Source organism: Lynx rufus, unplaced genomic scaffold, assembly GCF_022079265.1.
Source record: "Lynx rufus isolate CCGP_SWC_20201006 ecotype Redwood Valley unplaced genomic scaffold, mLynRuf1.p SCAF_7, whole genome shotgun sequence".
NCBI classification, from domain to species: domain Eukaryota; kingdom Metazoa; phylum Chordata; class Mammalia; order Carnivora; family Felidae; genus Lynx; species Lynx rufus.
Window position 1 is genome coordinate 6941829 of NW_025814889.1, and position 13705 is coordinate 6955533.

Below are 13705 nucleotides of genomic sequence, written 5' to 3' on the forward strand. Positions count from 1 at the left end.
TCTTCTGCATTCCGCCAGGACCAGGGCCCCCAGAGTGAGTCAGAGCCCTGCTTTCAGGATAAAAGTTCAGTCCTCGGCTCCTGGGTCCTCGTGGGTCAGCAGACCGGCACACACCCTGTTCTTAGAGACGGCAGCCACCCCTGGTTCTCTCTGCTGCAGCTCTCGCAGGAAGTGCTGTTTCCTTAGCACCACTGGGTCTCCCCTCAAATCCACTCTCGAGATAATGACTTCATCTAGAGAAAACTCACAGGCGGTCAAATTTCACTGTTTTCAAGTGTATACAATGCAGGGATTTTTAGTATAAACACAGAGTTACGCTCTAATTCTATATACACTGTCGCACGATGAATTGTTCCAGAAGGCATTTATTCACCCAGCACTGACTACCTGCTAGATACTATGCCGTCTGTGGGGCATTTATCAGTGAATGGGATGAGGGTAGAAGCCGCCCTTCTGAAGTGCACGGCCAACGACAGGGAAGGAGGAGTTGAGTTGGGGGCATCTATCAAACATTAATTAAATTTGAGTTGTATGTGGGAGATCCAAATGGAGATTAGATGCGGTTAGTTACACTAGTCTGAAACTCGTGAAAGATTTGGGATAAACTTTTATTGGGGAGTCACCCTTTTATATAACCATGAAAATCAATGGGGTGAATCATATAAAAAGGACAAATACTTAAAAAGTAGGCAAAGGCATTAGAGGAGAAAGCAAACATTTGATACAATTGTAACCACTGTCTCACTTGGGGAGGAGGGAGACACATGAGATGGGAAGGAGGTAAGGAATATGTAGTTAGGGATTTGAATCAGAGGCATCAGCAAGGACTTAAGACTTTGGAAATACTCATATTTTCTGGTTTTCTCCACTAAAGGGCTCCTGAAGCAATGACATCCCCTGTAGTAATGAAGGTCAGGTAGAACCCGTATCTTGGCTTCTAAATACTGTTCATCACTAAGAAGAACCAGAGCCCCTTAGAGAGATGACTGATTCCAAGTCTAGGGCTGGGAAAAGCGTCAGGTGAGCCTGGAAACTCGTGCCACAAAGTAAGGAAATCCCCGATGAATGACAGGGGCGTGCTAAAAGGACACAGCAAGTGGCCTGAACCCGGCCTCTGCTGGCCAAACATGGGACAATTTAAGCAGCAAAGAATAATAATGGTTAAGAGATTCTAACTCAGTGAATACGAATCAGTCTCTCACCACATCCTAATACTGTACTAGAAAAAATGAGGGAAACTTACAGAGAAATCACCGCTTTGTATAACAAAGCAGTGAAAGGTGGAGAAGTAGGCTATTCAAACAGTCTCAAAGTATCACCTTATAGATTACTTATTAATCTCAAAGTTTAAAAAAAAAAAAAAAAAAGATGTCTTACAATGGAGAGACTGGTAGATACTACCTTTACAAATGACCAGACTTTGTCACTCGTGATGGCACAAAATGACCCTTGCTGTTACCGGGGCAGAAAGTACAGATCACCTGTGGAGGAATGTTGTTGCCAAAAAGGTTTACCTTGAATGTAATCGGGTGAGAAAACAACAAAACACTGCAAGACATTCTATAACCGTCCAAAAAAAAAGTCCTAGACTTTGCAAAAATGTTGTCAAAAAGACCAAAAAAAAAATAAATAAATAAATAAATAAATGAAAGTTGTACAGACAAGTGGGGGACTGCTCTTATTGAAAAAGACTTTAGAGATGACAACAAAATGCAATAAGTGATTCTTAATTAGTTTCTGGACTAAAAAAAAGCTAGGAAAGGCATTTGGGGACCATGGGAAGGTCTCAATATGCACTCGATACTGGCTAATACTAGGAGTTTCTTTGCGTGTGACAATGGGAACGTGATGTAATGCAAGGTGCGATGCCCCTCCCCCCCCCCAGGCCCCCCAGCAGGACTAAGGGATGTGTTCCCCCAGCTTCCGGAACACCATCCTCAACGACTTAACCCTCTTTGGAATTGCCTCAGCCAGAGACTGCCCTGCCCAAGGTCACAGCCCCCTCCCTCCTGGGCGGCCCACACCCAGTGTCTGCTCAGTGTGGGAGTACAAAGCCAGTCCGCCTTGCCTGAACTCAATGTCTCTCTTCCCCCAACCCTACCTTCTTCCCCTCCCAGGTCGCGATCCCAAGAGCAACTCCTACAGAGCAATCTGCACCTCGGTGGCTGCTTCCTGGAAAGTCCCACTTGGGGCAGTTTGTACTGGAAGGGGTTGGGGGAGGGGATACCAAGACAGGAGTTAGGAGCTGGATCGGCCACCCGGCTGGCCACGAAGACCTCCGCACTGATAGCAGCTGGAGCACAAAAAGCCCCTGGCACAAAGTAGGTAGTTTGGGAACGTGCAGGTTGTAAAACTCTTACCAGCAGCGAACTGGGGTGGCATAAAGTAGAAACAAGCTGGTATGATGTATCGGTGTTCAGATATTCAAGCAATGTGGACACAACAGGGCTGTGCTTATGCATATTGTGAACGAGTCGAGGGGTCGGGGAGGAAGGTTCACCTGGTGAGCTTTAGAGATGGTTCACAGAACACCGGTGGGTGAAACAGATGGGCAGCCCCGGTGGGTTAGTCCTCAATCTGTACCATCAAAGGAATTCACGGATAGATAATCAGGTGGCCGAGGGCGATAATCAGGTGGCCGAGGACAGTTGCCCTGAAGAGCAGCCATGATTCCTTGGCCAACGTCTGGAACGGAGGCCGTTTTCAGCCTGAGACTGTGGAGTCTGCGGGAGGCAAAGCCCTGCCAACGCCAAATGGAGAGGATGAGGATTCCCCGACTCCTCCCGCAAAGGAACCGACAGCCATTTACGCAAGGAACTGTCTGCTGGAGAAAGGGAATACTCAAACCTTTTGAGGACTGCTGAACACGGGGACTGAGCCGAGGCCGAAACCAGGAGATGCAGAGTCACTGTGGGCCTCTGTCAGAGTGGGGGCAGACGAGGCCCAATAATAAATGAAGTATCGGGTCCCGGGGTGGATGGACCCCATCAACGGTCAATTCCCTGATTCTTCAATGTGTAGTTAGATTAGACGTCAAGGGAGGTGGGCACAACCTCCACACCGGTTCCTTGGCCTGTGGCGTCACAACTGTGGTAGCGGGAAGGCTGAAACCAGCTTTTGAGATTGGCCCTGCAGCTCCGGGGGAAGGGGAAGGCAGAAATCAGTGGCATCCTTAAGGCCCCGAACGAATGCAGGGCCGGTGATCTCCATTGTTAACTCCATGCATCATTTTGAGTTGGGCCCCTACAAATAAAACTCTTTCAGTGACCCACCTGGGAAACTTCTTGTCCCTGCAACTCTCGCTGCTCCAGGTTGGTAGTTCTAATTTGTAAAAGGGGGCATGCCCTCACCATGGGACACAGCAGGAGTCCCACCGAAATATTAGCTACAGTTGCCAGCCGGGCACTTGAGCGACAGAGGGGCCGGCACGCAGAGAGAGAAGTCGTGCAGGTAAGAGTAACTGACCCTGGTCATCAGGAGGCTACGCTACAGGCACACGGTGGGCAGCAAGGAGGAATGTTTGGCACCCAAGTGGTCTGGTCGGGTGCCCCTTGGTACTCTCTCTTGCCCAGTGTCAGTGGGCCACGGAGAGGTTAAGCAGGCACTGTCTGAAAAGAGCGTGGAAACAAGGGGCTCAGACCTCTTGCAGATGACGGTCTGGGTCATGCCGCTAGGAAAGTCAAGTCCAGGAGTGGCGTCAGCTGAAGGCATGAGAATGGAGAACAGACGGTAGAGGAGGACATCGGTAAGTACCACGGGGCACTGCTGTGGCAGTAGGGGCTGTGACTTGCCTTCCGTCCTTCCTCTTTTACGTTTTTCCTAGGAAAAGAGGCCTTCTGGTACCCTGGGGGACTTCCTCACACTTACACCAAGAAGTGGATCTCCCAGCACAAAGTGGCTATGGCCTGAATGTTTGTGCTGCCCCCAGACTCACACACTGGATATCGTTACGCTCATTATGGTGTCAGAAGGTGGGGCGTTTAGGAGGTGATGAGGTCATGACGGTGAAGCCCTCCGGAATGGGATTAGTGCAATTATAAACGAGATCCACAGAGCTCCCCTGCCCTGGCCACCTTGGAAGGATCCCACAAGTCCGCCACCCAGAAGAGAATCGTGCCTGCACCCTGAGCTCAGACTTGCAGCCTCTAGAACTGTGAGAAATCAATTTCCGTTGTTTGTAAGTTACCCACCCTGTAGTATTTTGTTATGGTAGCCCGAACATATAGGACAAGACAGGACTGAATCTTATGTGCTGCTCAGATCCCCGCAGGAATGAAGGACTTGAGCTTTCCCTGAATTGCCTCAGGTGCAGAGAACACGTTTGTCCAAGACCACACACCCTTTCCCGGGCAGCCCTCATACAATAACTTATCAACATGGGAACGTGAAGACCCAGCCCCCTTGTGCCAACTCACGACAGATCTGAAACACCAACCCAGCGTTAGAATTCCCCTGGGATTGGCCCTGAACGTGATTGCAATCCCCTCCCCTTGCACAGGGGATGATCCCAGGAGCACTCCTTAATAAACCTGCCGGCTGACCTCCACTCAGAAATGACTTCCTGAAGCACTGAACCTGTGACATATGGGTATGTAGGGGAATGTCCTTGCCTTGCAGAGATAAAAGCTGAAGTGTTTCTGGACTGAGTGTGATGATGTTTGCAACTTATTTTCAAACTGTTCTGAAAAAAGAAAAGTATGTGTGTACCTGTATATAGTGAATGTAACAAAACAGTAGCAACTGATGACTCTAGGTGAAGTATATACCTGTGCTTAGACTTTTCTGTAGTTTGAAATTTTCCGAAATAAAAGATTAAGGAGTTGAACACACACACACACACACACACACACACACACACACACACACACACAGAGGCAAATGAAGAGGAGTCTAACATAGAGATGTAGAGGAGTATCCAGAATTTCAATACTTCTGGAGGGTCAGCAAGAGAGCAAGGTGTCGTGAAATCCAAGGTAGAAGAGAGTTTCAAAATTAAAGTAGTGTCCAACACTATCAAATGGCTACAAAATGGTCAAGTAAGGCCGTCAAGCCAAGTATGGGACTTCAAAGTGTCCCATAGAGTTAGTATCCAAAAGGTCCCTGATAATCTTGAAGACGCAAGTGTCGGTGAAAAGGTATTATAGGCACCTGCCACCGAGCAGTTCTCTGCAGAACTGTCATTTGGCTGAAGCACCACATTTTGGCTCGACTGTGTTTTCAAGACTTTAAAAATCGAGTATCCGTTATGTTCAAAGTTCTGGAATATTCCCTGTAGGGAGAATGTAGAACCACTCAGAAACACAATTTACTGGGAAAGGTGCATAAACTCAAATACTAAATCCACTGTGCCAGATATAAGAATAAAGAAACTCACAGAGAAATACAGAGGAGATGAGGGGAAGGGAGGAAGGAACACTCCAGAAGCTTGAAGTGGGTGGGGAGCACAAAAGGGCATATTTAAGAGGCCATTGGATCAGCCATTACAATTGGCTACCCACAGGCTGAATCTGGCTTTGCTGTGGGATTCGTTTGGCTTGCAAATTAAAACTTTAGACACGTATACCTAACATTTACAACTCGAGATATTTATCACAAAGTCTCGATTTGTGGCAATTTGAAGAGATAGGGCAAACACTTGGCTGGGGCTGAGAGAAGGGTCTGGGGTAGGCAACAATTCCCCCAGTCTCTCCCCCAATCTCTGCTTCATCGATTTAAGGTACTTGTTCAGACTGTGTAGGCAATTGAGTTGTACTGGACCCAGGGGTGGGATGAGAATGAGGCGAGTGATGCAGGAATTCGGGGGGGGGGGCAGTCGTTTGGCTTTTTAAAAAATACTATATTAAAATATGACTGATCTTCAGTTTTCTGGTGCTCTCCTAAATTTTGCACCGACGCTAGAGTCTCGCTCGCCTGACTCTAATCTCTGAGCATCAGGGACTTCATTTAGCCTGTACAGTGGTAAGCATCAGCATAGGCAAGATCAGATCGGATCAGATCTGCATTTGGGGGAGCACCTCAGTTCCCACGCTCCAAATCCCGCCCCTGCTGCACTCACAACCTCTCGGGTTCCCACTTCTCTCTAACACTCGGATTTCAATTTCCTATCCTGAGTACCTCTTTCGCCCCGAAACCACTGACTGTCCCCTCTCCCTTCCCCTCCAAGCGAGCCCACCCGGGAAGGCCCCAAGCACCTGCCTCCTCGGGCGCCTCCTCCACCTGCGCTCAGCACAAGCCGTTTCCTGCATCCTCCCAGGCCCGACAGTCGCTCCCGACACCATCGCTCTGCTCCAACAGGGCGGAGCTTCCTCATTGGCGCGCTCAGCATTCGACTAGTGCTGCCTCGCCCCGGCGACCGTCCAGCGGGAGGCGGAGCGAGTCCAAAATGGCGGCTCTCAGGCTGGCGCGCTCCGTGCTGCTGGCGCTTTGAGGTGGTCGCCAGGGGTCGGGGGGACGATTTCCCCGCCGCGGGGGCCCTAGAGGATGAATCGAGGGCTCTGCTAAGGTTAGGCGGTGGGGGTGGAGAGAGTGGCAGCAAGGGCTGCGGTGGAGTCCACGGAGCGGGATGTGCGAGAGTTACTCCAGGTCGTTGTTGAGGGTCTCGGTGGCGCAGATCTGCCAGGCGCTGGGCTGGGACTCGGTGCAACTCAGCGCCTGCCACCTCCTCACGGACGTGCTGCAGCGCTATCTGCAGCAGTTGGGACGGGGCTGCCATCGGTACTCTGAGCTGTGTGAGTACCGGGCTGGGTGCGGGAGGGCTGCCTCTGGCCAGTCACGAGTGACACCTCCGGTCTTCCCTTCTCTATCTCAGCGTCTCCGAGATGTTCGTCCTTGTCCCCCTACCCCGAGATCGGGTGTTTTCTCGGCCTCTGACGCCCCTCGGGTTCCGCTGCCCCTGGAAACTCCAGTCATCGCTGTGGTGCCTCTCCCTCATCCACTAACTTCCCGCCTCCAGCCCGGGACCCCTGTCCCCGCTCTCAGCTCCACACCCTCCCTCACCTCCTCTCTGATCGGAAGCAAGCATCGGTCTTTTCCTCACCGTCTCGTTTTTGCTGCGTGTAGAACCACCTCCAGAATGCCTCGCAGCCTCCTTTACTTTGGTCCTTCTCCTCCCTTGCCCGCAAACTACTACAACTAGTTGTCACAGGCGCTCCGTCTACCGGCCGTTTCTTACAAGGCTAGCCATTCTTCAGCTCATAACAACACATACTCGTTGACAGCTCTGCTCCGTTGGGGACACTGCCTCTCCTTTCTGCATCTGCCCGTTTCATAGAGAGCATCTCTGCGCTCGCTTTCCCAAGGCCACCTTTGTCAGTTTCACTTAGATTAACTTTCACTTACTTCTCCGTTACTCATCGATTTCCTCCTTTGTGTTTTTATGTCAGTGGTTATCCAAGTGGGGTAGAGGGAACGCAGGCGATTTACAAGGGTCCCCAGATAGTCTGGGCTGCAGTGTTTATTTATTTTTTTTAAGTGAGTGTCTGGCAGTATTTATAGCTGATGGCGTTTAATAATTCGGAGTATTTAACAGAAACCACATCTCACTGATGTGAAGTGAAGTGTGTGTGTAGGGGCAAGTCCCAGTCACTTCAATTTCAGGTCACTACCCAAAGTGGTAAGCTGGAGAACCGAGTGACGCGTTCCCTGGGATGTTGTGCTTTCTCAAGGAGGTTCCTTCTGAGACTGGAGGATTGAGACCCACAGACACACTTTGCTTCTTAGGCCCCAGATTCCATTCCAGCTTCCACGGTAGGACCGCAACAAGCCGTCCCCAACACACATTTGCACGTGTCATTCTTTTTTTTTTTTTTAATTTTTTTTTAACGTTTTATTTATTTTTGAGACAGGGAGAGACAGAGCATGAACGGGGGAGGGTCAGAGAGAGGGAGATGCAGAATCCAAAGCAGGCTCCAGGCTCCGAGCCATCAGCACAGAGCCTGACGCGGGGCTTGAACTCACGGACCGCGAGATCATGACTTGAGCCGAAGTCGGCCGCTTAACCGACTGAGCCACCCAGATGCCCCTACGGGTGTCATGCTTAAAAATATTTTAATTGGTACTCCATCGGTTACAGGCTGAAAATCCAATAAAACTCTTCAGCAGCACGTGGTTTTCTCTGTGAGCCAGCTTTTTCTTATCTGCTGCTATCCTAATTTCAACCGTGCTGAGCCACCGGCCTCATCCAAAACCGTTTTAAGCTATCCGTTCCTATATAGACGCGTGCGGCTTCCTAGAGTGTCCTTCACCCCCCTCCTCTGGCCCCCCAGTAGTACTACTTGTGTTTTGAGACTCACTCACAATTTAAGAAACTCATGTCATCTGCTCCCATAATTCTGTGCATACTCCGGTGTGTTAACATCTTGCTTTGTAATCATCCATGTCTCTCTCTGTGTCTCTCTCTCTCTCTCACCCTTTCCTTTCCTCTCCCCAGGCGACAAATTTATTGCATCTGTGTTCTCTAACCTAGTATGGTGCCATAATTTACTAGGCACCCAGGAAATAAGTGAATGAACTGATAACCTACTACCATAATAGCTATTTAGTCACCTGACTTTTTGAGTTCCAAAGTAATGTATTTTGGGAATGCCTGATTTCACTGATCCCTCTCATCTAAATTTGGAACCGCGAAGTAATAACTCTCTTTCACCCATGTCTTGACAATACACCGCCAGCACAATACTCTCCTGGCTTTCGCTTCTTTTCCCTCCCTCCTCCATGGTCCGCGAGACTACTGTTGCGGTCACGCGGAGTCCAGCTTAAGTTTTGGCTACCAAATTCCCTAAATAAGGGCAGATGTTCTGTATTTTGGGGTAATGAAAATATCCCCTGAACACATAGCTGCCTTTCCTGCCTTCTACACAGAACCAGAACATGCGCTGGCATTGTAAGTAACCAGGTATTCCACGGTCACCAAGTGATCGTTGTCCTGTGTTAATGTCAACCCCTTTTCTAATTACCCGGTTTGTGTAGTCAGTTTCCTTGCTTTTAGTGAGAATGTGACTATCAGGTTCATTATCCTCCATCATGGTTTTGTGGCTTATTAGCAATGCTGATCCCGGGTATATTTATTAGTTACAGATTTTTTGTTAGGTTCTTTTTCCTACACTGTGCTAGTTTTAAACTCAAATTTTGTCCTCCAGTTACCACTATGGAGTCTTGTATTCTTTAAATCCTTTAACTCCTCTTTGTCTTTTTTGACAACACTGACTGAGGACCACTAAGAACTGAGCGCTGCGTTGCAGACCTGGATGTCCTAAGGCACAGCCCCTGCCCACAAGGTGGGGACAGGGGTGCAGACTGTGAACAAAACAAACTGGTGGCGTTCGCTCCTTTTTAAAAAATGACTCTCAAGTTACAGCAAGTATCGGAAGTTGCCATTAATTCAACGAATAATGCATTTTAAAATTTCCCTAAGGTAATGATTTCTGAAAGCACGCAGGGCAGATGTTTCTCCGTGCGTTGTATTATGGATTAAGTATGTGCGTGTGCACTGAAAGTAGGTGCTGAATATTTCAGAATGACCCTTCGGGACTAGCACTTGTCACTCACCAATTGCCTGGTATGGGCAGTGAATGCAAAGGGACTGAGGTGAAGGAGAGGTGGGCGTGGGCCGTGGGCTGGGGCAGGATTACTTCCGGGAAGGCTGAGATTTGGAGTGGAGCGGACCCCAGGCCAGAGAAGAGCATAACCTGGGACATCCAGGTCGGATGGAGTGTGATGGGGGGGCCAGGGAGGTGGCCAGCCTGACACGTGTCGCCGGTTCACTAGGAAGGTGTTACAGGAAAATGGACAGCGGGGTGAAATCCGCTTTGGGAGGGACGGTGAGGGAATGAAGACGTTGGTGGGAAGCACTGCATGCTTCCGAGGACGGAAACAGTGTGGTAAGAGCGGTCTTTTAAGAAGATGGCGCTCTCACTGAGTGCAAGGTGCAAGAGAGACTCCAGTGACGAGAACTGGAAGCTGAATGAGAGGGCGATGGTAGGAATAGAGATACAGAAAAAGTTCTGAAATCTGTGGCCCAAAATGGGGGGAGGGGGGAGGGGGGAGAACCGAAAGGCCCTGGGTTGAAATTGGCGAAGCATATGGACAAATTCAAGATGTTCATTTTTTTCTGGACTGAGGAGAAGAAAGCTTTTCATAGGAATAGAAGGACTATTCTCTTAGCTCATCTTAACCATGTCGTCAAGAGGAAGAATGAATACTGATTTTATTTATCCCTTCTGTTTTCTGCATCATGGGAGTAACTAACCCCTACCTGTAGCGGAATTCAGAGACTACAGAAGTGTTTGAGGTCAGAAGGGAAAGTCTCCCGCTTCCCCCTGTGCCCCGGTGCTCAGCCCCTTCAACTGTTAATGGTTGGACGCATATCCTTCCAGAACTTTTCTCGTAGGCGCGAGCAAGCATGTGTCTAAATTTTTATGAACTTTGGGTTACTTTCATTTTACAGCATGATTTAAGTTCAGACATACTGAGTTTGAAGTGATCATAGATTTCAGTAAAAATAAATAAATAAATAAATAAACCACTTTTGTAAAGTGAACCTCACCTGAACTTTATATCTTGTCTTCTAATGACATTTAAATTGTATATATAAATTATCTTTATGATATACGTGTTTTCTGTAAATTCTCTTGGATTTAAAAACTTGGCTCAGTGGCAAACAGTGGTCTCCCCTCCTCCACGAGGGATACATACCAAGACCCCCTAAAACCACGAATGCCTAAAACCATGAATAGTACGGAACCCTATGTATATACTATGTTGGGTTTTTTTTTTTTCCTGTACCTACATATCTGTGATGAAGTTTAATTTATGAATTAGACACATTAAAATAATAACAACAATAACCAATAATAATTAGAACAGTTATAACAGTATATTGCACCAAACGTTATGTGAGTGATCTTTTTCTGTCTCTCAAAGTATCTGAATGTACTGTGCTCACCCTTCTTGTGATGTGAGCTGATAAAATCCGTCCGTGACACGGCGCAGTGAGGCGAACGACGTAGGTATTGTAGTAGGGGTGGGCCTATTCCTGACCTTCTGATGATAAGTCAGGAGGATGAGCATCTGCTTCCGGACCGCTGGGACTGCGGGTCGCTGAAACCGGAGACAGTGACCCCCGGGATGGGAGGGGAGGAACCAGGGTAGTTCATCCCACAAATACCTACTGTGCACCAACTATATGTTGGCCACTGTGCTGGGTTCCAGAGAGGCATCAGTGAACAGTGGTGAAAGTGTAGTGGACATCTACTTGGCCCAGGGTGCTAGTTGTTCGATGGAAAAATAGTAATAGTAACATTTACTGAGCATTTGCATTTTGTCAGCCACTGTTCCCCCGTCAACTGCTTCCGATGATGTATTCTGTGCTAGCTGACTGTTAGAATGAATTATCTGGCGGTCAGATCAGATTTCAAGCTGACTTTAGGAATCACCTTTCCAATCTGTAAACAGTATGAGGTTTTCTTTAAAATCTATTAAATTCTTTCCAAAAACTCTTAAATATATGTACTGTGTTTGACTCTGAGATACATATGAACGTAATACTTTTTCTTGATATTTAAAAAACAATACTCGTGGAATTTTCTTGAAATAATTTGCATGGCTTTTGACTTTGTTCCAGATGGCCGAACAGACCCAATTTTGGATGATGTCAGCGAAGCTTTCCAGCTTATGGGGGTTAGTCTTCATGAACTAGAAGACTATATTCACAATATTGAACCTGTCACTTTCCCACATCAAATTCCTTCATTTCCTGTCAGTAAGAACAATGTACTTCAATTTCCTCAACCCGGAAGTAAAGATGCAGAGGAAAGAAAAGAATACATTCCTGATTACATGCCACCCATTGTGTCTTCACAAGAAGGTTTGTGATTTCTTGTTTGTTTCTTACTCCTACATTTGTTAACTATCTTGATGGGTTTTTAGTCTTCCTAGTTTTCCTGACTGAATTCCATAAAATGCTATGCCAGCATATAAATTCTAGAAATGTAATCAAAATATTTTAAGGTTATTTACAAATTGGTCTGACATTTAAGCCAACAGACACTTGCACTGGCGGTATGAGGGAGAGCCATGGCACAGGCAAGGTTATGTCTAATGAGGCGTTTATTTCCTCCGTAAATTTTAAGTAGGGAAGAACAGAATGTGATCACAGAGAGAAGCTTCTCAGTAGATGCATTGTATGGGAACGGGGTATTAAATAAGTCAGAAAACCTCTGCAACATAAAGGAAAATTGGGGCGGTTCTTTTCCTCGCCTCATTTTCGTAAATGTGAGTTGGATGATACTGGGAACAGTGAGTGAGTGAATATTCACTAGCGTTACGCAGCGTTAGCTCCATTTTTAAACGATGAGTAGAGGTGTGTGTTGTTTGGCCGTATGAAATTTTTGATTAAAAAGTGTAACAGCTAATGAGGCAGACTAGTTGATCATCGCAGAGCCCCTTTTCCCCTGCGTGGTTTTACATGTTGATCGTGTAGGCTCACTGAGGTTCTGAAGAGATACGTAAGTAGTTCGTGGTCTCGTGCAGGTCGATCGATACGCAATACTTTTTCTTGTAAGAATGGAAAAGTTGCAGTTCATTCCCTTTTTACCTTTACATTTATACCATTTTACCTGCCACCAGCAATGCCCTAAGGTTCCACTTTCTTACAGTTCACTTCTCATAATCTCCTATTCCACGTCAATGGCATTCTGGAGTGTTCCCCGTTTGTTTCAGGGCTAGCTTTAAACTGTTTGACAATCTGTGTGTCAGTGTTGCCTCATTTGAAGAACTGGGCAAAAACTGGCCCTCCACTGTAGAGATTTATCGTGGGCTGGTATGTCATCATCACATACTCTGGATCTTGGGTGCGGCGGCCGTATCGACGAGCGCGGGCGCCGTAATTAAATGTGTCGAGAATGAAGCAGCGTATCTGTGCTTGCTGCTAGCTGCGGCCGTGTGAAAATTTGGATAGGGAGGTGTCATACTTTTCTTTCTTTCTCCTTTTCTTTCTGTCTCTCTTTCTCTCTTTCTGTCTCTTTCTTTCAGAGTTTTTGTTTATTTCCAGAGGGAGAGAAAGAGCACGAGCAGGGGAGGGGGAGAGAGAGAGGGGAAGAGAGAGAATCCCAAGCAGGCTCCTCGCTGTCCTCAGAGAGCGGACAGCTCTGTCCACAGAGCCCCTCCCCGGGCTCGAACCCACAAACCATGAGATCGTGACCTGAGCCAAAATCAAGAATTGGACACTTAACCGACAGAGCCAGCCAGGCGCCCTGGGAGGTGTCATAGTTTTCTGATAAGAGTTGCTTGGGAAGTTGACTTTGCTTGTCAGCTTTGCACGTCTCCACCACATGGTCTTGGGGATTTAATACCCACTGAAAGCAGGAATCAGTTTCACCGGAATCAGTATCCCACAAAGCGTGCCTTCCATACATGTTCTTGAACTGAGTTAAATCTTGAACTTAGAAATGTACACATGCATCTCAGTCATCCCAACTTCCCTCAGTAACTGTTTAAGATTCTGTCTCCTCCTCACCTTTGAATTTATTTGTATTTGAATCTTACTCTTTATAACCCCCGTGGAAAGTCTGTCCTTGTAAACCCCTCATTCCCTATGGCAGCGTCTTTGATCTTAGAAGCCTGTCTTTGTTACAACTTCTCTAAGCATATATTTGTTTACTTTAAAAATATAACAAATGCATTTCAGTATCAACATTATCAAAAGAGG

At 47.3% G+C, this 13705-nt stretch overlaps 1 protein-coding gene across 1 annotated transcript in view; it reads left to right on the forward strand.

Annotated features, from left to right (window-relative positions):
* The first annotated feature begins 6415 nt into the window (after positions 1 to 6415).
* Positions 6416 to 13705, forward strand: part of TAF3 (TATA-box binding protein associated factor 3) — a 184074-nt gene continuing 176784 nt past the window's right edge. The window contains exons 1-2 of the mRNA XM_047065867.1: positions 6416 to 6728; positions 11621 to 11863. Coding sequence (XP_046921823.1) covers positions 6563 to 6728; positions 11621 to 11863 — 409 coding nt within the window. The 5' untranslated portion in view covers positions 6416 to 6562. The remainder of the gene's footprint in view (positions 6729 to 11620; positions 11864 to 13705) is intronic.